Source organism: Halichoeres trimaculatus, unplaced genomic scaffold (assembly GCF_033239565.1).
Source record: "Halichoeres trimaculatus isolate MK-OKI-2021-1 unplaced genomic scaffold, fHalTri1.1 fHalTri1_scaffold_22, whole genome shotgun sequence".
In the NCBI taxonomy this organism is placed as follows: Eukaryota; Metazoa; Chordata; class Actinopteri; order Labriformes; family Labridae; genus Halichoeres; species Halichoeres trimaculatus.
This window is the reverse complement of record NW_027437200.1, coordinates 7,452,913-7,475,472: the sequence shown is the minus strand read 5'-3', so window position 1 is coordinate 7,475,472 and position 22,560 is coordinate 7,452,913. Positions and strand designations below refer to the sequence as shown.

Sequence of the window (22,560 nt, the reverse complement as noted above, 5' to 3'; positions counted from 1 at the left end):
AAAAATGTGAGCAATAATTCGTGTGTTGGAAAAAAAAAAGGAATATTTTGCCAAAGTACACCTTTTAAAACATGTATTTGTCTAAAGGGGAAACCGGATATGGTTGTAACGTGGGGGAAGTTGTTACACCACAAATTTCTCCAATCAGAGATAAGATAGGAGTCATATGATCATTTCAGTGTTTACCCACTTCCACCCTGATCACACATGGTGATTGTCAGGGCTGAAAACAGCTGTATGCAGATTCAAATGAAGAAAAAAAAAGATTTTTAAGGTAATAAAGTACATTTTTGGACTAAGACTATACTTTTTTATACTTATATCAGAACTTATATCAGAATAAAGTTTAAAGTGTGAAATCAGTAGTTTCTCTGGTAAAATGTGCTGTATTTTTCCCATGCTAATTTCAATCCACTATGCTGATACAGCTAGCTAAACACTGGATGAGTGTTACATCAGAGAAGTGTGCTGTTTATTCAAACCACCAAAGAAAACTGAACTTAAAGTTCCTAACAAGAGCTGTTAATTGACGTCAAGAAAAGCTGCTGTAATTGACATGTTTCCAGTGACAACGTCAGAGTTACCAATTGAGCTCCATTATCCACAGGGTCTGAAACTCAGCTTGAGGTCACAATGGCAAATTGCAAGTCAATCAGACCTCACAGTTGGATTTCTGTCCAGGCATGCATTTATGATTCCCCGCAAAGTCAAAAGTGTTCTGTCTTTGCGATGCAATGTCTGTGTTCAATACAAAGTAGAGTTACACAGATGAAGTCTTCTTAGAAAAAAACTTTTTTATACATAAATAAAATAATTTTGCTTCAAAATCAGATGCTCAATAAAACCATAACAGCTTCAATAGGAAAAAAATACAAACTTATCTACAGAAAACATTTAAAAATTGAATCAACACATCTATGAAACTCCTTTCCACTCCCCTTCACCACGTTGCCCTCTCTGAACTCTGTTCCTGTGAGCTGCACAGCAGGGGGCCATATGTCAGGTACACAGGTCTAAAATCACTAGTTCTCCTCATAGCAAGCATCTGCTGTGCCTCAGGGAGCCTACAAACTAGTGCCACGTTAAACTCTGAGTTTCATTATCTAAGGTGTTATTGAGAACATGTGAGTAATGGAATATTGAAAGAGGAGTGGAGGGTGGGTGAAGTGCAGTGCTTGTGGCTCTTCTTGTGTGAGGAAATGAATAAGAATATCTGAAGTTAATCTCACAGGTAGCAATGTCTAAAAAGTATAAGTGATGATTCACGGGGCTCCAATCAGCTGATATTCAAGCACTCCTGTACATGGACCCACCTTACTGCCGTCAATAACCATTGCAGTGCTCAAGCTTGACTCCTAGGAACAGCCCTCAACCTACACTTATCTCCAAGTACCACACTCACTCCAGCAACACTCAAGCTAACATTGAAAGTATTTCACTTACGGTCGTTGCAGAATGAACCTCCATAGGACGTCATGGTGCAGTCACAGGTGAAGCCCTCCCACTGCTGGAGACAAACCCCCTGATGGTAGCAGGACTCCTCCGTACAGGTGGTACTGGGTCCTGAAGGGCAGATTTCAGCATGTCAAATGAACTGGCAAACGTTGAAGACATTCATACTCTGCACCAGCTGAGTAAAATGAAAACATTGTCTCATCACACTCTAAGAGTCATGGGTACATAAAGAAAAACAGTGTTTGTGCTGAGCTGAAGATTTGAAACAAAGGAGGCTTGATTGTGGCTTTCCGATCATATGATTACATTCCTGTGTACTTAGATAAGGTAACATCCCTACTGATTGATAGTTTGGCTCTTCATAATGTTTACCTGTCAGTACTTTAAAGTTCTACGGTTTTCTTATTGTGAAACTTCAAAACACTTTCATTGCATGCATTCATGGGAAATGATGTCATCATTTTTCTCATCTTCATATTGTAATAGGTTCATCCATGCTTCACCACTCGTATCTAGTGTCTCCCATGTAACAGATGTCATTGAGGCCCAGAAATAAGTATAATGGAAACAAATCTGATTAGCTAAAAGAACCCAAAGAACAATACTTCCCCTCTTCTGCATTATCACATTTACTTTTTCCCCTTTGGACATTAAAAGATAAAAATATAAAGAAAAAGAAAAAAGAAAAGCAATAAAGTAAATAATAATAATAATAATAATAATAATAATAATAATAATAATAAAGTAAATAATAATAATAATAATAATAATAATAATAATAATAATAATAATAATAATAATAATAATAATAATAATAATGTAAATAAATAAATAGATAGATAAATAAATAAATAAATAAAAAGATATAGCTGTGCCAGTAACATCTATGTTTTCAAACCTTTGGGTAGATGAAAATGAAAGTGCTAACTTCTCACATGGGTCTCTTTCGCCTATTAGGCATATATTTCCAAAACGTCTCACTTTTTTTATATCATATTTTACTGTGCACTCCTATCTCTGTACATACAACATTCACATTCGTGCACCTCCAATATTGCAGCGCATCCAGGTAACAACCCGTATTGTGACATCAGTGCACACACGCTAGTGTGGTTCAGAACAGGTGTTGTAAATTATGCTAGGAGACGTTTCATACAAACAAAGCATAATCTTTTCTGAAACTTCTCAAACTAAAAAATATAAAGGTTAAATATCCTAAAGTAAATAAAAACGTGTTTTCTAAAGAAATGAAACATGTAACAAACCTCTACGCTCAGCCAAGTAAACTTGGGAAGAAACGCGATGATTTTTTTCATCGATGTCACACACATGCTGCTGTTGTCACTGCTTGTGTGACTTCCTGTGGATTGCCCTTCAAAATAAAATCACTTGTCTTTTGTCGTTCAAAGGAAATAATCAGTTTCAGAAATTATAAATGCTTTAGTACACGGTTTTTTTTTTTTTTTTTTTTTTTTTTTTTTTTTTTTTTTTTTTTTATGTTTTAGGTAATTTAGAAGCCTGGTTTACAATGTTTGGGATTTGGGACAAAATGAAAAAAAAATAAATGTGAGCTCAGTGCAAAACTATATATTGTGTGTTCAATTAAAAAAAAAAAAAAGTATTAGAACGCAAAGCTGTTTGAGTGGTATTATGTTATTACTTTTAGTGTCCCATGAAGGTCTCTTGGTGTGACTAAAATAAAGATCAGAACACATTAAATGACCAGTTTAGGTTAAGGTCCAGTTTATTCCAAAGAGTTCACTCACTTTTTCTGCAACTATAGGTACACACTTCCATCAAGGGAAAATATATCAAAGTAAAAGTTATCAAAAAGAAACTAAGTCTTGGATTAGTTGTATATATGTTGTTTCCATTTTCAACCCCTCAAACCTGAAAGTGCACTGCAGAGGGAACTAGACAGCTAGTATGTGCAAAATAAATGGTTATACTGAATACAATTCTGTTTTTCATTTTAATTTCAGACTTTTTAAAAGCAGATCTCAAATTCACGAACTATTCCCATTGTTGTGTATATTTTCATGAAAGCCAAAAATAAAATATTGTCCTATTCTTTGTTTACTTGACTTAACAACTAGGAACTACATGAAGTAGCACCATCTGATCATCTGAAAAGAAGGAAAAAATGATTCAATTAATGCTGCCTAGGAATGTATCATGATTAAATGTGACATTAATTCAAGGTTGAATCCTGGTGTAATTGTGAGGCTCGAGGCACATTGTAAATTAAGGGTGCTTGTGCCAGTTTATGTTTAGCATCTCCAATATGCCTGTGTTTGTGTGTGTTTTGGGGGAGTGTGCAAATGCACTCTCCTCTTGCTGCCTTGATCTGTCATGGATGGCTGCAGACATTTTAAATTGTCAATTAGAAGCTCCAGCGTTGTAATTTCTCAGTGGAATTTCAGCTACTTATTCAGACGGGTAATGGGACAGACTGCTGTAAAAACTTGATATTACACTTCAGGTCACACATACTGGTGACCTAACAGGCTTCAAATGAAGAGATATGGTATGGAAAATAATTTATGTGTGTGCCTCTGTTGCCTCCTGTTCATGGAAGTTAATCTGACTGAAAGATAGTCATTGGTTTTCTCCCAAACAAAATATGACTTCAGCTCAGAATTAGATGGGGACAAAGCTGACTGATTGATATGAGATTAGGATGCAGATCAAATCATGGGCGATAGAGAAGCTCTAAAAATAAGCTTAGGATGTGACTGTTGTGTTGCTGATGGTGGGGATTCTCATTAGAATCTCAATTAAACACAAACATTTCCAAAGACCCGTGGTTCAGCGCCAGACTAATTTGTTTCCGCTTAGATGAACAGACATCTTACTGTGCCATTTACAAATGGCCCAATTAAACGAGACCCCCCTGAAATGGCAGTAAATAAATAATAAACAAAACTCAAATAAAATAATTACTGATTCATGAGAGCTTTTACTTTCTGCCCCAAAATTTCCTCTTAAATTCAATGTCAGTTCCTTTCTATGAGCTTGTACTTCTAATTGCCCCATTAATTACTTCATAATAAAAGGTTCCCTTGAGGAGCTGATTAAGTACATTGTCATAGTTAATAAACAGCTCATGTAATCACTGTATCCCGCCTTCTTCAGCTATTGATTGGCCAAAACTCTACCTGGGTACAGCCGCCTGAGAACCTGTTATTAGGTGCATGAGGTTTGATGAAGCATTACTCCCCATCTGCTGTGTTTGCTCTTAATTTTAGGAAGATCTTCAATTGTATACGGTGCCGATGAGACAAACAAAACACTGCAAACATGACACACATCTCAACTCTCCCACTGCTGTCACCTGCATTTGTGCCTAACAGCTGGATTACAGCTGAAACATCTGTTCCTGTTAGGACTAATCAGATGAAGCAAGCTATGCAGCCTGCAAGACGTGAGAAGTTAAGCACAATTGTTTTGTTGATTGAAACTCTCTGTGTATTTCTAGCTCAAACAAGGCAACTAAATAGTTAATTAAGTTTGCCACAGTGCAGTAGTTATTTGTGGGAAAGAAACATGACCAAGGTAAATGTCTTGTTTTATCATTAGCCCTTTAAACTTGGCAGCTATTGAGCTTAATCTTGTAAAAATGAAGCTCAGAAATAATTCAGAAATCCCAAACGGTCCCAGATTTAGAGAAAGAGGAGACATTAGAGGGAGCAGAACTACTGGCAGGCCCAGGAGCTTTGCCTGGCGGAGGAGGATGATGATGATTGGTGAAAGGTCTCATTTTAGGATGAATAGGGGCAGTTTTATATCAGATGTTAATCCCCAAGCCAATTTAGAAAAATGACCCTAGTTTGGTATCATTTTGCTTTGAGTTGGGGATGGGAATTTCCACATCCAGCTATGAAAATATAAGACCCAGAATCCTCAAATGAACTGTGAGGACCTTCTAAGTGATATTGAAAAATGTTCACATCTAGATATATGCCTGATCATAATCTACAGTTTAAAATGACATTATTAGAACCAAAACAGGTTGTTTTTAAATGCTATTTCTCAGCTCCCGGTTGGTTCAGACAGGATTGATGTACAGCGCATCCCTATGACAGCACCACGCAGGCCAGCAAAGTTTGGCAGTGAAAAGAGAGATCTGTGGTTTTCTCTGTTGAAAACAATTTCTTGGATTCATTTTGTAGTAATGGTGGACATTGGAGATGGACTGGCAAGAAGAAAAAAAAAAGACATCAGACAGAAGAAAGCTAGGAGTGATAGAGCACAGGCTAAATCACAGGTTAAACTGTTAGTGAAAATGTTCACTCTAACCCACACACAACAGTTTTACTGCAATGTCCTGTTCAAACTTGGGCATCTTTATATAACAAAATGAAAAGTGACATTACATTTGCTCCGCTTGGTGAGGTTGGAGCTGGTAGATGAGCACTGGATGGTTGCTAGGCGCTGCCCTGTTGGCTATGGCTGCCTTTTGCAGCAGCTCTCTCCTCTTTGTCCGTTTCTTGTAATTTTTTTGTCTCTTTTTTCGAAGTCATTTTATTTGGAGTGGGTCATTACTTTGTATGGTTCGTTTGTTAGCTGTGGACACCAAACTAGTTGTTTCTTCAGTGATATTTTTATTATTTTTAATCCTATGTTTGAATGGAGATCCTACATGTAACCATGGCAGCATTGTTTACATGTGAAATCAGCTGTTAGCAGCCTGTGGCATGTCAATGCTAACTGGTGCAAGGCCTGATGTTCCCCAAAAGGTGTAGGTGAGGAGAAGGAGGTGGGGACTATGTACTGGTTCTCAAGTGTGAGCTTAGAAGACATGGACATGTCCTTCCATCCATCATTATTAGGAACTCAAGATTTATCTCCAATAAGATGGACAAGCTAGCCGTGCTAACCCAGCAACTGAGGGAATACCAGAGGGCAGAGTAGCATCATGCTATTCACAGACATGGCTAATGGAGCTAACATCAGACACCAACGCCATGTTGGAAGAGCTTCACCTGCTGTGAGCAGACAGGATCCAGGAGACAGAGACTGAACAGACTGCTGATGAAGCTCAGTCCTGGACCCTGTGGAGGTGGAGGCTGGCTGAACTGGACAATGATGGACAAGCTGTCGTCATCTATTTTTTCTGTGGACCTTATTGCACTTTTTTTTACACTTTCTTACTTTTGTTTTCTTGATTGCTACTGTGACTTCAATTTTGTTGTACTTGTTACAATGACAAAGTTCTATTCCATTATATTCTATTCTAGTCTATTCTTTTCTATTCTATTCTATTTAATTCTATTCTATTCTATTCTATTCTATTCTATTCTATTCTATTTAATTCTATTCTATTCTATTCTATTTCACAATCACAATTTACTAACGTTACACATTAGGCACATGTCTTGGAGCACTGGGCTTTGAGTGATGCAAAATATAGCGAGCTACTAAACTACATTACAAACTAAGTTTTCAAAGCTTTCTTTTTTAGACAATAGCGCTTTGTGACTACTAATAAATTCACTACCTTGTCACTTTGCATCTGGTCAAAAGTTGTCATAAATTAAGCAAAGAAGTGTAAAAAAGTTTCATTCATTTGCTTCAAAACAGGAGTCACATCCTCACAACAGTGAGTGCAAGTGCTCATGGGAAATGGAGTCTTAATACCAGAAAAACACTAGCTTTTCCAAACAAGCTGATACACTCACAGTCCCTTGAAAGGAAAGCTGCAAAGGGGCATTAGTTGTCCATAAGAAAATTTCAGTGTCCCTTTAAGACTTGGATTTGAACAAGTATTAACTTCTTTCATAGTGAGAAGAGTTTTTCAGCAACAGCTCATTACAGCATGGTTACAATACATAAATACAGAGATACTAATAGTAATGTAGCTGTTTGCCAATGGTAATGATAGCTTCCAAAGTAACGCAAGTTTGATTCAAGGTATTAAGTTAGCTGGAGTTGAAATTAAAAGCAGGTCGGTAGAGATGTTTTTGAGTTTATTTGAGATCTGTGTGGTTACTCATTGATAATCCCACTCTCCAAATAGATAAAGGGATGAGTTCTCTACACATTTAAATGGTCCCACACAATTAGTCTATTGTCATGTGTTGACTTGTTTAAAACAGTGCAGCTCCTTACATATCCACAGATTATGGGGACTCTGACGTAAAACAAAGCTACCAGAAGGGAAAAAGCAGGAAAAATACAGAACAGCTACATGAAAATCAGGGCTTAGAATAACAGTATTAAGACTACAGCAGAGTGCAAAAGTGCACATCCTGTTTCCAAAAGAAATAATTAAACAAGAAACCTGTTTGTTTGGAAATAAAAAAGGCAGCAGTGAGTTTTCACAGCAGGGTGGCTGAGCTAATTAGGCAGGAATTAGACAGGTAACTAAATGTTGATTCAGTGGAAGAGCACAAGACGGTTAAATTAGAGAATACCTGCTTAAGAAAAACCTAATGGCTCTGTGGTCTATAATTAGAGGATACACATTTCTTACCTCTGTTTTACAAGGACAGCACATGTGAAAGGCTAAAAACAATGAGCTAACATCACAACACAGAGCGGTTCTTTCACTCTTTCTCGGTTTGTGAAAAGGATAAGGTACTGCTGAGTGCCTGTAGTCTTCTGTCAGTGTGAACACAAGCTGATACAGCCAAAGCCTTGGTGATAGGGTAAAGAGGTCAGACAACTGGACTTCCAATGGAGCCAGCCAGGGTGGTTCAGGTCATTTCATTAGGATGCCAAGTGGGCACCCTTCTTTGGAGGTCTCCTGGGTACTCCTGACTGGCAACCTTGGGGTTGACCCAGATCATGCTGGAGGGATTACATATCTCATCGGGCCAGGGAGTCCCTGAATCCCCCAAGACAGGCTTAAAGAAAATGTTGCTGGGAGAAAGGGATGTCTGGGCTGACTTTCTTAGCCTGCTGCCACCATGACCTGAACCTGGGGGAGTTCACAACTGGATGGAAAGATTTTCAAATGAACTTTTTTTTTTTTTTCATGCTGCTCTAAAAGCTGTTTCTTTGATTTAGTCTATAAATCTGTGTTTTCTTTCACTTAAGTCAATCTTGAAAGAACAATTTAAACCTTTTTTTTCCAACTGCTAAGATTTGTGCCTCTGCTTTCGCAGCTTCTACATCTAATATGTATTATTCCAGCCTTCTAAATGTTTTCTTCTTAATTTTTTAGTCCTAATTTCCCTGTGCCTCCCCTGTTGAGCTCCTGTGAGTCAGCAGCTCTGTTTGTGTGCCTGCAACTCCTCTTTCTTTCTCTCTCTCAGGCCCAGTCTCTCCTTTTTCCCCCAGCTTTTCTTTGTTTTTGTGATCTGCTGAGTCAGTAGAGAGTTGCAAGAACAAGCTCAATGTTTGCCCTTTGTTTGTTTGGCCTCTAGTCTACAGGGAGTGGACCAGCAGCCACCTTTAACCACTCTGAACCCCTGGACCATGAGCTAAAAATGACCTTAGAAGCAAGATTTTTTTTTATTTTGGCTGTGATCTATATCCAGAAATATGGGGCATTTTGTGAAAGTCATTTTTGTTATTATTACCATGAGAAGCTAGACATTTGGGGAGTGGATTCTGAGTGTTGCTGTTGTTGGATAGAAAGTAATTTAACCCCTCCTGAGTAATTGATGGGCATCAACTGGACATGTTAAAACACAACACTTTGAAATTGATTGGATGAGTACTTGAATTGTTTTTTGAGGAATATCCTGTAATATTATAAGCAAGCATGCAAATTTTCAAGCCACAGGGTTAGGTAATTATTGTTTGTCAAAAAGGTCCATCCTTCAGAGGCTGGGCAATTACAACCACTCAGCTCCTCGGTACATGCAATCATTAACCAACATCAGCATTCATTTCTGCAGCCTACGGGAGTCAATATGATAGCTTAACGTGGTTTAAAACTGTTTGGAGCAAAGTTACTGTGGCTTATAACTGTAGTCAGGTATTACGGCTGAATGGCAGGAGTAGCACCGTAAGGGATCAAGAGAGAGAGAAAAAAAAATGGATCAGTGCTGCACTGAGTCGGCCAGAGCAGCCCTCAGGGAAATCAAGTCTGTGCTCTCATACGCTCAGCACGCTGCTGAGAAATAGTGGCGGGGGTGTGGCAGGGGTATGGGGAGGGGGTGAAGATTGGGGTGTGTGGCAAGGGGAAAAGCTATAGTCAAAATCCACTGTAATACTCAGGATTAGGTACCGTGCACTGGAGCCTTGCAGCCTGAGACATGGTGGCACAGCAGAGGTTCAAAATACATGACAAATGCATTGGCTAAGACAAATGCACTGCTGGTTCAAAGGGAACCAAGAGTGGGGGAAAGTCAGGTGAGTTTTCAGGTGTGTCTGAGCATATTAGCTACATACAAACGCAGAGAGCAAATGGGCTACCAAGAGAAGTGTTTGCATTTTTAGATCTTTGTGAAAATCAATAGAGAATGATGCATTCCCTTTCCAACAACCCACCCACAAACTTCTACAAGTAGCTGTTTTTGTCATTAAGTCTAATAGACTGATCGAAATGTCATAGTAACCAAATATAAAAAGATTACAACTCAGCTGCTGACTTTCTCTCCTTATAATTATCCTTCATTTGCTCAAACTGAGCTAAGCTTGTTTAATAAATCAATGAAATTTGGTATTCTCTGTGAGAAATCATCCCCACTAATAACGAGAACACCAAATTAAACCCTCAATGATAGTACAACCACTTGAAATCAATGCAGTTTATTCAGGAGGGCGAATTGCAATTTTAAACTGAGAAAGAGATGGACGCCATCAGTAATTTGGGAAAACAGCCAAAGAGTATGTACAACAGGACCAGGTGTGCATGAGACTGACTGATCTTGAAGCTCTTACCATCGCAGCCTCGTTCCACCTGACCCACCCGGTGGAGGGCATCCGCGATCAGGTCGGGGAGTCTCCCATTCAGGTCTACGGAGGCCAGACAGCCTTGGTACCCGTCCCGGGACGCGATCAGCTTGGGCAGATTACTGTACATGTTCTTTATCACGCCACCAATGTACAGCTCTCCTAAAAGAAGCAAATACATAAAATACAGTGATGAGAACGGAAGATCTGAGACAATATCAAAGCATCTCTACATGTAAAAATAAGTTCTGTATAAATTTATAGAACACACACAAAAAAAAAAAAAAAAATTTGTTTTGAGCAAGATAACAAGATAACAACCTAACATGTTGGAGTACAGCAAAAAAATGAGAAGAAGTCAGGGTCAGAGAACAGAATGATGCTGCAGCCTTTTTCTACCTTTAGAATTTATTCACACATCTAACACTGCAATCTCCGCTATGAATATGTCTTTATTGTTGCTGCTGCTTTGAGCAGGTGATACTGTGTGAATAGAAAGGTTGGTAGGCAGTGTGCGAAATACCCAGCCACAATCAGTGGGTCCACCCAAACTAGACTGAAGTTTCCAAGAGCAGATAAGTAATACATCCACAGACTTTAGACACATATCACCCAGTCCAGTATCAGTTTCAACAAAGCTGTGCACAGCTACAGGACCACGAGACAACTCCGCTCTGCAGCGGGGTAGAACACTTGTGCTTCCCTCTTGTGCGTGCACTCACAGTAACCCATATGTGCACATCTGAACCCAGCCAACCAACACTTAACATCTAATACCATATGAAGCACAGCAGGGCTATCACTATCCATTGAAAAAACACAATCATATAATTTCTTCTCAAGAGACCCTGCAGTAGAGACCCCCTATATTACTCACAGTGTTGGCAGGTTGTAAACACTGGAAATGTCTACACATTCACTTTTGTAAATGGACCACTGTTTGATGTGCCTTTGAAAATATACAGAATTTTATTGTTAAGAGCAAGACAATCAACTAGATCTTAGAAATTAATTTTAGGCCTGAAAACACTGTAGCAAACAACTCTGTGCAACAGGTAAACAATTCAGACGTACTGAAACTCAAGGGTGCAACTAAGGCATACCATAGGTTGTAATGAATACAGTTTACAGTGTTGGTTACTGTTCAACTACAGTTATGGAGAAATTAAATCAGACTAATTGGAAGTCTTGTTTTAATCTTAAAACCACTTATTTACACAAATTAGACAATTCTCTCAACTAACAGTTATATACATTGTCCCTAAAGTGTCCTGTATGTTTTTGGAGCTTATTCTAAAATAAAAAGGACCAAAGTGTTTTTTTCATAGCACGAGGTGTCCTGGCTGGTAGAAAAGAGAACACAGTCAAAAAGGAAGATTGCATTTAAACCCCAGCTACGCTTTGTTCCTAAAGTTTCAAGAGAATGGGTCCTTTCCTACTGGGCACAAGTCCATAATAACGCTGATTATTCTTTTTGTTCACTCTGCATTTATAGCTCATTCCTTTGTGAAATATGAAAGCTACATGTTTTACAAAATCAGGTGTGGCGGAAGGTCAACTTACACCATTACTCATTAAGTACTGTTATGGAACCCATTTAGCCATTGCTTTAGCTGCATGCAAAATTGCCCCAAATTGGCCAATTAACTTACTGCACAATGAAAGCGAGGCAGGTGCATACACCCAGAGAACTTCCTGTCAACCCCCATCCAATACATTTGAATTGTACATACTTCACATAAACAGCTTAGAAAAAAGTTCAGTCTCCTTTATCTAAGTTTTCTGTATATCTTGCTTTCGTCATACTTTCCCAAAAGTATGAACTCGGATCCTGAATTTCAGCTTTCTTTGCATATTGTGTCTTCAATACTGGCACATGGGTCCATCTTTACAACACCCTAACAGGCGTGATTACCCTGTTGTTAGTGCCTGTGATGGTTGGATCTGCCAGTCATTAGATGTAATGCTGGCTGGTGTAAGTATGAGTGACACCACACTGTTAAGATGCCATTTTACAAGGGGGAGGGGGCTGAATTCAATTCCTATGAACACTCTTTGGCATAAAAGTGCTCAAATGAAAACCATGCGCCCCATCATTTGCATACTGTAAGAGGTATGACTATGCTGAGGACTACTGTGTTTTAAGAAGTGCAAGTTTAATCAAGAAAGGCTAATAAAACTTAAAATACATATCTGTGGATACATGTTTTTTTTTAATCACCGTCAAAGGTTTGTTTGTTTCTGCTCCACTCTGAAGTCATGCAATACACAGGTAGCAAAAAGTGAGCTTCACCGTCAAGAGAGCAGATATTTTAAAGCAGAACTGTGTGAACGCTTTGAGGAATACTCCTGAGAGATTCCCCCTGACAAAGTGCTTGTCACTGCAGCAGCACAAAGAACATGTTTTGATGATTACATGATTCAAAGAAGCAGCTTAGATTTGACATGAATAGATTGTACTGCATCAAGCCGGAAGCATTGGGAATGTCATCTGATGCTTAGAAAGATTTATTCTGTGAGCTTGTCCACAGACTTCTCTTCTGGGACGAGAACAGAATATAAACAGCGGCACTTTTTCATGAAGGAAGCACATATTGTGAGCCCTCAGCGAGATGATAAAGCTGAGTTTGGGGATATCTCAGCACTCGAGCACAATTAAGGTCTCTTTACATTACAACATAAAAGGAAATATCCATCCACTTTTAAGCCCAATTATTTTCACTCCTGCTCTCTTTTTTTCTCCTTTTCAGCAGAGTTGTGAGGAAACTGCCAAGTGAAATTATAAAAAACACAAAAAGGCCTTTGATGTAAGTGCATATGAATAAACAGGGTTTGAAATGCTTCAGGCTTTTCTCCTCATCAAAAACTCCTACTTTAGCCTTTATCTTTTCAGCAGGCATAAAATGAACATCCAGTACAAACCTTTCATGCAAGGACGAGATGCTGCAGCAGAGATAGGGACCTTCAGAGAACAGTCATACGGTGAAAAACTGAGGAATCATACTTCCACTGCTGAAAAACTACAACTTTCAACTTTAGAGGCAATGAGCCACGAGGTCAATTATATGTGGACTTTGTGTAATGGAATGAGTCAATGATGTTTGCCAACCTCTCCTCAGAATTAATGAGTGCTTGACACTTCATATTTCCCCGACCGGGGCTCCCAGGCATTACAATCAATACAACAAATTCATTAGCTGTCCAACTGAGTGATGTCCTGAAATCGCGTCTGTAAGAGCCATTTAGCAAATATGAAAATATCGGAAGAGAGTTAATCTCAAAAGGACAAGCAGTGCAGTTCTTGCAGAAGCCAACACTATGCCTGAGATTCCAGCAGCTTCCCCCATAAGTAAAGTTGACCAGGGAGGAGAGGAAGAGGCAGGGCTGTGCCAGATGTACTGTAAAAATTAGTCATGCAACTTTTGTTTTCTTCAGTGGAGTAACAGTACAGAAAAAAAAAAAAAGAGATAATTATGCAGAACACGTACACACACCCACTCAGAACCAGGCTCTCTTTGGAGCTGGATCCTTTTCATTTGAATTACAGATTTTCTTTGGGTAAACTTTTGATTTCTTTGTTCATTTAGTCCATGAGCAGTTTGTGCTCTGCTTGTCGAGTGTGTTCTTGAATGTAACATGGTGTTACTGTTACGAGACAAGGAGAGATGGGTGTTTTTATTTGATACCATCACATCACGGTCACCTGAGACTAAGGATCAACAAATCAAGAAAAATATACAACTCAATTTTTAGATGACCATCACTCTCTGCTGATATGGGATAACGCGGAAAAAGAGAAGGGAAGATAAACCTATGACTGATAAATCTAGATATGCAAATTTAACCCAGAAATACAGTGCCACATCTGTTCAACCAGCAGATGGCACTTCTGTTTTTTTTAAATTTTTTTATGCTTTTCTTCCTGAATAGCTTAACGATAAAGCATACAACACATATGTTCAGCTGAAATGATAATAAAATTCAGTATGTGTTTCATTATTTTCAAATTAATATTCAAAAAACATGACACAGCTATTAATAAATCAGTAAACCAGTTAAATGTTGGCTTTTATTGGGAAATTAAAAAAAAAAAAAAAAAAGACCTTTTGTTTTTAATGCCCATTGATTAATTTGAGCATATATTCTAAAAGTGACCAATGTGTGGTTCATGGACTGCCTCCTCAAAAGAAACAGTAGAAAGACAAAAGGATACACAATTCTGTTTAGGTAAACAATGTGTAAAGGACACTTGTTAGGGGAGAAAAACATGTCACCTTTTTCTTTGTGTTGCATTTCCCTTTGTTCATATTACAGTTTAGCTTGGAAAAGAGAAAAGTGCTTAATGCATCATATAAGTAGCCTTGTTTTCCCTTCTTGTTTTATTTATACTTGTAAACATGTCTTTATGGATTGTATCTGACATGTTGGCAGCTATATTTAGCACAGCCATGTTTTACTGCATTATAAAGAGGACGGCACTGGGTGTGCTGCCGCTCTAAAAACGTCTCTAGTAAGCAGTTAGTCACATATTCTAATGACTGGATTGTGACACCTTCAACATTTAAAAAGCAGGTTAAAATGAGCTTAAAACAAAGGGTGGTCTGCCCTGTCCCATCAATGCAATACCTCACGGAGCTCAGAAAACATGAGTGTTTATGTTGCATAATACCTGTTGTTTTCAAGTAGCAGTTTAATTCTGCAAGGTTAAGAATGCCAAGCACCTTTAGTCCACAGGTTGATGAGAGAGATTATTTTCAGGGTGCAGATATGGCCCAAAGGTTAGGCTAAACTCCATGAGGTTAGCCCTTGAGCAGAAGGCCTGAGTTCAAATCCAGTCACAGCCTTTTCCTGCATGTCAATTTTAGAAAAAGGGAAAATTATTTATGAAGTTAAGACACGGGGTTCCACAGGGAGCAGAAAACAGAAATGCTCATTTGAACAGCTGCCCCAGTTTTTGATAACACTAAGGTGTGAAGCCTTTTTTGTATCACTTTTTTTTTGATAAATACTATTAAAATTGTGTCTAACATTGAAGCAAATATATTCAAACACATGTTGTTTTCCCCTCCTGTAGCATGATCTATGTTTCATGGCCACAGTTCTGGAGCTGTTAGAGCGGTCAGGATGGAGCGATGAGTAACCATTTCCCTCCCAGCCTCTGTGTAACTGTGTGAACCTGTGCCCTGTCTGAGCCCTGCTGTCCCAGCAGTGATGAATGCCTGTGCTTCTGAAGGGCTCAGACCCGATCCACAAGAAGGGACCAATTACAGGCTCCCAGACAGCGGCAGAGACCACCACCTCCACATCTCCACAGTTACTATAATGACCTCTCAGGGGCTGGTGGAGGGAGTTTGGGTTCTAGGATACAGGACCCTGGAGATAAACTGACAGAAGAGTGTTGAAGAGCAAACTGGTATTACATTTACACTTAGAGAATCTGCTTTAAGAGGGTGAAATATAGATGCTTTTTAGTGGTTGCTTTTGTTTTTCATGGCTTATAACATCATACAGAATTTCTTTCTTTTTTGGGGGGATTTCTAAATTCAATCTGTGAGTCACGAGAAAGACTGTTCCATAACCTGAGGGCCTATTATGGCAATTCACAGCTTGCTATTTGATTCCTGGCAAACAGGGACACTGATGGAACAAATATTTATGATTATCTTGGTGCTTTACTGGCTTACTTTCCCAAGGTGCAATGAGTAAATCCCCTAACTGTGCTGTAAATAATCTTGGTCAGAAAACTTGCTGTTATCATAGGATAGAAAACCTCACAGCTCCAATTTCACAGTTTTCATTATTTTTGAGTTATCTGAAAAAGGGCTAAATTGCATGAGTGTAAAACCCGTGACGATCATATTATCATCCAAATTGTGTTATCATTTATTTTTGCTTCATAATCTATAGAAAGATGATGTACTTTATATATTTTTTTAAAAAGGAAGTTTACTTTTTTTTTTTTTTTTTTTTAGACCTAATGGTGCTTAAATCCAATAGATGCCTTACATTATTTGGTCAGGGCATATTTTCAGCTCATGACACAACCTGTATATCATCCTGGGCTGTAATTGGCTCCCTAGTGAAGTGAAGGTATTGCAGCCTCTGCCCACATCTACAAACTGTGATATACATTATTTATACCCGTCACTAAAGAGAAGGTAGATAATGGGAGCATGCCAGGAATGCACAATGCCTGGTGTCATCTCCAAACAATAATCATCTTCCTCTTGTTGATTCTCTGGCGAACACAAAGCCGACCATTAACTTTCATTAAATGCTCTATTAAGACTCTCTGCCTGCCTCTGGAGTCCTCCCTGTCTCTCCTCTCTGTTGCTTTGCTCACACGCTGGCTGTAATTGACAAAGATTGAATGATTGCTGATGAGAAACACAAAAACACATGCAAACATAAACATGCACATGCTGTTGGTTGTGCAAATGAAAAACTGTTAGGCGATGGCGGTGTGCGCGTTCAAAGCAGGGCTGTGACAATAGCAGCCGGCAGGAAGATATAGGGATTGTGTGATTGCTAATTACAGAGGTACTAGGATCTGCAAAGACGCCCCAACAAGACGCTGGGTGCAGAAAATAAATGTTTACGCTGCTGGCACGTTAATTGCTGATGCTAAATCATAAGTTGCATTATTATGTTGCAGCTCTGTGTGTTGGATGTGTGTATTCTGAAGACAAATAGGAAATGTTTTGAATTCTGTGAGTAGAAGAGGCCTAAAGCAACCAAAGCTGTAATTATTTGATTCTGAGGTGATGTATTATTTCTCTAACAGGTGCATGTTTGTTACTTTTAAAGCTTCTCATATGTTTCTTCCAGTCTCAATCTCGTGCGCCAAGGGAGGGAGAAGCTCTGACCCAAGTAAACAATGGGTGACTTTAGTTAAATAGTTACAATGATTTAAAATGCACTGCCTCTGTACATATTTATAAAAAGTAGTACAAGGTATTTGATATATTACATTGTGTTTGCAGCACCAAGTGGAAAAAAAAGTGCCTGTTAGTTTGAACAGCCATAAAGCTCACTCACTCCCTGCTCTCAGCTTGAGTTTCATTTACCATGGAAGCTCATCTATTATAGTACTTGTTACAAGTTGATAAAGAAACATGAAGCAGTGACTTTAACTGTGATCATATTAATGATCAGGATGTTCAGACTCCTTCCAGAAACAAAGGAATCTTTAGTTTTGTTGAAGCAGGCTGCTCCTTCATTTGCACATGTAGGCCTAAACCAGAAACTCTGTGGACTTAATTAATTACTTTCATTGTTTTTTAACAATGAGTCCTTCCAAATATGTTTTTGAAGAGTGCAGTGGGATAATGGATGATCAGAAACAGCAGAAGCTGAATATTTAACACTAACAGGTAAACTGCATCATAATGCATAAGGAGCATTGCTGGGCAAATTTTCTTGAAAAAAGTAAATTATAGTTACTTTTTAATTCTCAAAAAAAAAAAAAAAAAAAGTGATTAAATTAGTGGCTGGATTACACCTTCGTAGATGTTATTAGTTACCATGGGTGTCATTATTGCGTTTTCTTTTTTTTTTTTTTTTTTTTAAGAAACCTTCAAATATGTAAAGGAATTTGGATTTTTGAGCAGGTTTTGAAACAGTGTGTGTACTTCCATCCTGATAAATGCCAGTTTCGACTCAGCATTGTCACCATTGTTGCATCCAAACGACAGTTCCACTGGTTTCAATTTATTTTCAAATGTGTTGATTTCAGCTTTCCACCATACCTAAAACAACTACTCATTCTGTTTACATCTTCTTATCCACTTCAACACTTGGATTGTCCCTTCTTCTCCATTCCTAAAATTCATAAAGTAATCGGTCGCAAGTCATTCAGTTATAAAGCTCCTCCTGGCTGAAACAATCTGCCCCCATCTCTCAAATCCATCTCATCTTTTCACACTTTTAGGTCAAATCTGTTGACTTATTTAAAAACAAGGTGCTCCTGTTTTTGAATGTTTGAGTTATTAATTCTTGTCTCAATGGGTTTAAACAACTATCTACATATACATTTTCTTGTGTTTGGAAATAAAGGTGAACAATTTTTGTTTATGGACAGTATGTTTTCTGTGTATCTTATATCTTCATGTATATACAAATGTGTAAATGTATTTAGGAGCTGGAACTGGGTTGAAGTGGGTGGGTTAATGGGAGAGCGATGTGCTTGTTTTTGCTTTTGTTTTGTTTTGCTTCGCTTTGTATTGTTCTTTTTTTTTTTTTTTTTTTTTTTTTTTGTTTGTTTGTTTTTTTGTTTGTTTTGTTGTGTTTTTTGTCTCATTGTGTTGTATTGTTTTATGTTTCTTGTTCGGAACACCTCGAAAATGAAATGCTGCATCTCAAGGGGCTATCTCTTAATAAATGTAAATTCAAATCCCTCCCTCCTCACCAAAGAAAAACTGTAACTGGTCATCAAAGTAAGTACTATTTCAAAGATTTTGTTTGTAATATTTGTTAATAAGATAACCCATTGCAGTGGTGTTAGTTTTTCCTAACGCTGTTATTCCCTGATAAGAAGACATCACCGGTCTGATTTGTAGACCAGCGCTTCAGATTTCTGATTTTGGATTTCAGAGTACTTAATTTATCCCTGGGATATTTCAGTTCCATCCCTTCCAAAAAATGCACCAAAAATGCCCTGTTTCAAACCGAGTTGCTGGTACTATGAGAATTATCTTAAAACCAGCACTCCAGTGAAGAAACACAAACATTTTTGTAGGTGAATCCCAGAGCTCAAAACACTTTGTCAAAGAAAAGAGGAACTGAGGGCTGAGGAGGGAAGTTGGAGGAAAAATGAGAGGGGAGCAAAAAAGGTCACAGAGGTCTTTTCACTGACAGACACATGACCGTACAGGACGGTTGACTGGACACTGAAGTGGCTAAAATTTTGCTGAAACTTCACAGCGCCGGAGTTTAATAACAGCAAAAAGACAGACCTAAAACCAGTAACACAGGAGCCATGAATACAGGACAGATGAATTATAAAGAGTCAATTGAGAAAAAAAAAAAAAAAAGTCAGATTAATTGTTAAATAAAACAATTTACGGTCTCGCATAACAGATAGTATACAAATATTTATGGTCAGTTATGTCAGGTTGGATTTGCTATTGGCTTTTTTTTTCTTCATGAAGAAGATTAAATTCTCAAGGTCTGTTAGAAAAAAAGAAGAAGAAGAAAACAGAAGAAGAAAAAAAAAATCTTGGGGCTAGGATGCAAGTGAACAAAGCAAGTAATTTGGGATCTGCTGTGGATGAATAAAACTGGATTATGTGATCAACAGGAGTGTTGGTGCTGGGTCAGCAGCAGTGAGTTCATGGTGTCGTACCCTCCTGTTGAAGGGAGAGCACAGCCAGAAGACAGGAAGTTCCAACATCACCTACGGTCATGAGCCTCAGGTAGTGACTGAAAGAATGAAAGACTGAGATTGAAAAGAGACACAAGTGGCTGAAATGTGTTTCCTCCTGAGGGTATTCGGACTGAGCCCTAGAGATTGTGTCAAGAGCTTGGACATTCAGTGGGAGCTGAGAGGAGGTTCATGACTTCTTCACATCAAAAGGAACCAGCCTCCTGGATAGCCTCCTTTAGACTATTCCAGGCATGTCCTACTGGGAAGGGACCCCAGGGTAGACTCAGAGCTTGCTGGAGGGATTACATAGCCTATCTAGCCTGGGAATGCCTTGAAATCTCTCAGGAGAAACTGTAAAACACAGCTGAGGAGAGGATGTTGGGGTTAAGCAGACAGATGGAAGGATAGGTGAAAATAAGCATGCTGTAAAAGTCAAACACATGATTTTGCATGGATTTTGATCATGATAAATGAAAACAACTGGACTAAATTTCTAAAATAAAGAGAAACACAAAGAGCCATAGCATACTGCGAGAGTATGTCATTGATCTTTAAACTATCAGTCAGTCAGTCCTTTTCACAGCCCTGAGATTATGCCTCACTGATGGCACAGTCTGACTGTTTGGTGCCACATGCAGGGATCATTACACACTTTCATGCCTCTATTCTCCCTCTATAAAATGTCACTCTGTATTCACTGCCTTTCCCCTTTGCCTCCGCTCTGCCACTCTTTGCTCAGTCACTATCTTTTAGTCTCCATTTCCTCGTATTCGTTTCCGATTCTCTGCCCTTTCATTTCCCATTCTCCATCTTTGCACTCAGAATATCCTCACCTTGTCTTTTTTTATCTCCCTTTCATATCCCTCTCCTCTTCACTTTACTTTTCTCCACCCTGCATGATACGTGGCACAAGTAGCAGTGCAGGTTAGCTGTTCAGGGCTTGTTATCTGAATGTTTTACTCTCTGCATCCGGTGAAACTGGCAGACGTGAATGTTAGCACACTGTGCTTTCAAGTTAATAATATCTGCAGGTGACAGTTATTGGTGCTGGTCCACTGAAGCTGAAGTAGTGGCTCTGTGGATTTCTTTGGAGAAATTACATCTTAAAGTTGGTGAAAAGACTCCAGCTGTGACTCACACAATGCAGTCGTATCCAGCAGTAAAATCCACCACCGATAAAATGTCCCAGTACTTATTCTATTATTCACTGTCAATTGAATTCAGCTTCTCTCTGGTTCTGAACACCAGGAGAAACTTGCTAAAACTTATCAAGTCAAATTGACGGTATTTCTTTTAAAATACTTTCATGAAGTCTACCCAAAACTGGGTTTGTCTTCTTTTGCACAGACAAAGCAGGTAACTCTTGGAGTTCTTGCAGGGCTTTGCAGAACAGTAAACTGCAGTTTTCTACAGATTCTAAATGATACCAGCTTGCACACAGGCATATTAAATGTTGCTATGCAACAGTTTAGCCTTGTTCAGGTACCAAAACTACATGGTACATAACTGCAGTAGTTATACAACCAATGAACATCTACAGTATCAATGTAAGCATTGTACAGCTTTACTTTCACACTAAGAAACTTAAAAGGAGATTGACTTCAGAGAGTCAAATCAGTCGAATGAATGGAACACACTAAAACAGAGCACTTTTTACAGGTCTTTAACAACAACTTTAAGATTTGTAAAAAAAACAAACAAAAAAAAACAAGCTGTATCAGGTCTGTTGACGAGGAAACATGTTTGTTGAATGAGAGTTGGATCAGTCATGTGTCAGTTATCCCAGTTAATGTAAACACAAAAGGACATTTTTTTTTAAACTGAGGTTGATATTCTTATGCTGGACAAATTTCATCTGTGTTTGCACAAAGCTATATTTTTTATAAACAATCTGTTGTTTGACTACTGCTGATGGGAGCTGGGATGTCCTACAGTGGTGTTCGACCTGCCTGCTCTTTCCCTTCACATGGATTGTTTCTCCTGTATGACAGCCTTCACTGGAAACTATCAATGGGTTTGCTAAGTCTCAGTTTGTTCAAGTTAAAGGATATTTACATCACATCTCAGCCACAGAATAAGTGACATATGTAGAGAAAGTGAAAGTAAAGGCACTCAAGAGCAGCGCATAATCCCAATGACACGTATATTGCAGTGCAGCTATGATAGTTAAGGGGAACTAACAAATCAGCAAGAATGTCATATAAATGTTTTTACAAATGTGTGTTTGTGAAGTACACACAAGCTTTATTGTCTGCATCAACACACAAAGAGTTTAATCTGAACAGACCTCTTAAAAATCTCATAAAAATTAAAACCGTTTTCCTTCTGTTTCCAGTTTTTATCTGGAACTTTAAAAGAGTTTTCTTCAGACCTGTTCCTAAAACATTTACCGAGCCAAGACAGCTTTTTATTTGCCTACATATCATTAACAGCGTGATACACACGCACACAAAACATGCTGCTCTTCGAAAACCAAACTCCATGCAACTCATGTTGCAGATTTGTTACCACAACTCAGTTTGTTACCACAACTCGCTCATCTGGTCAACATCTCCCTTCAGACTGGAACATTTCCAAAGGCCTTAAAAACTGCTGTCATTAAGCCTCTCCTGAAGAAGAGCAGTCTTGATGCCACAGTACTGAATAACTACCGACCTGTATCAAACCTGCCATTCTTAGGCAAAGTCCTAGAAAAAGTTGTATACCAACAGCTTACTGACTTTCTCCTGCATAACAATGTGTTTGATACCTTCCAATCAGGCTTTAGGCCCCACCACAGCACTGAGACAGCTCTGGTCAAGGTGACAAATGATATCCGCCTGAACACAGACACAGGCAAAGTCTCAGTCTTAGTTTTGCTGGATCTGAGCGCTGCCTTTGACACTGTTGACCAT

The 22,560-nt window shown here is 38.6% G+C and overlaps 1 protein-coding gene across 9 annotated transcripts in view; it reads right to left on the bottom strand.

The window, feature by feature from the left end:
• nrxn2b (neurexin 2b) overlaps positions 1-22,560 on the bottom strand; it is a 920,596-nt gene that overhangs the window by 424,186 nt on the left and 473,850 nt on the right. For all 9 annotated transcript variants that reach the window (XM_074699347.1, XM_074699355.1, XM_074699353.1 and 6 more), the window contains 2 exons: positions 10,291-10,464; positions 1,444-1,563 (listed from right to left, as the gene is read on the bottom strand). In XM_074699347.1, the coding sequence (XP_074555448.1) occupies positions 1,444-1,563; positions 10,291-10,464 (294 nt within the window). The remainder of the gene's footprint in view (positions 1-1,443; positions 1,564-10,290; positions 10,465-22,560) is intronic.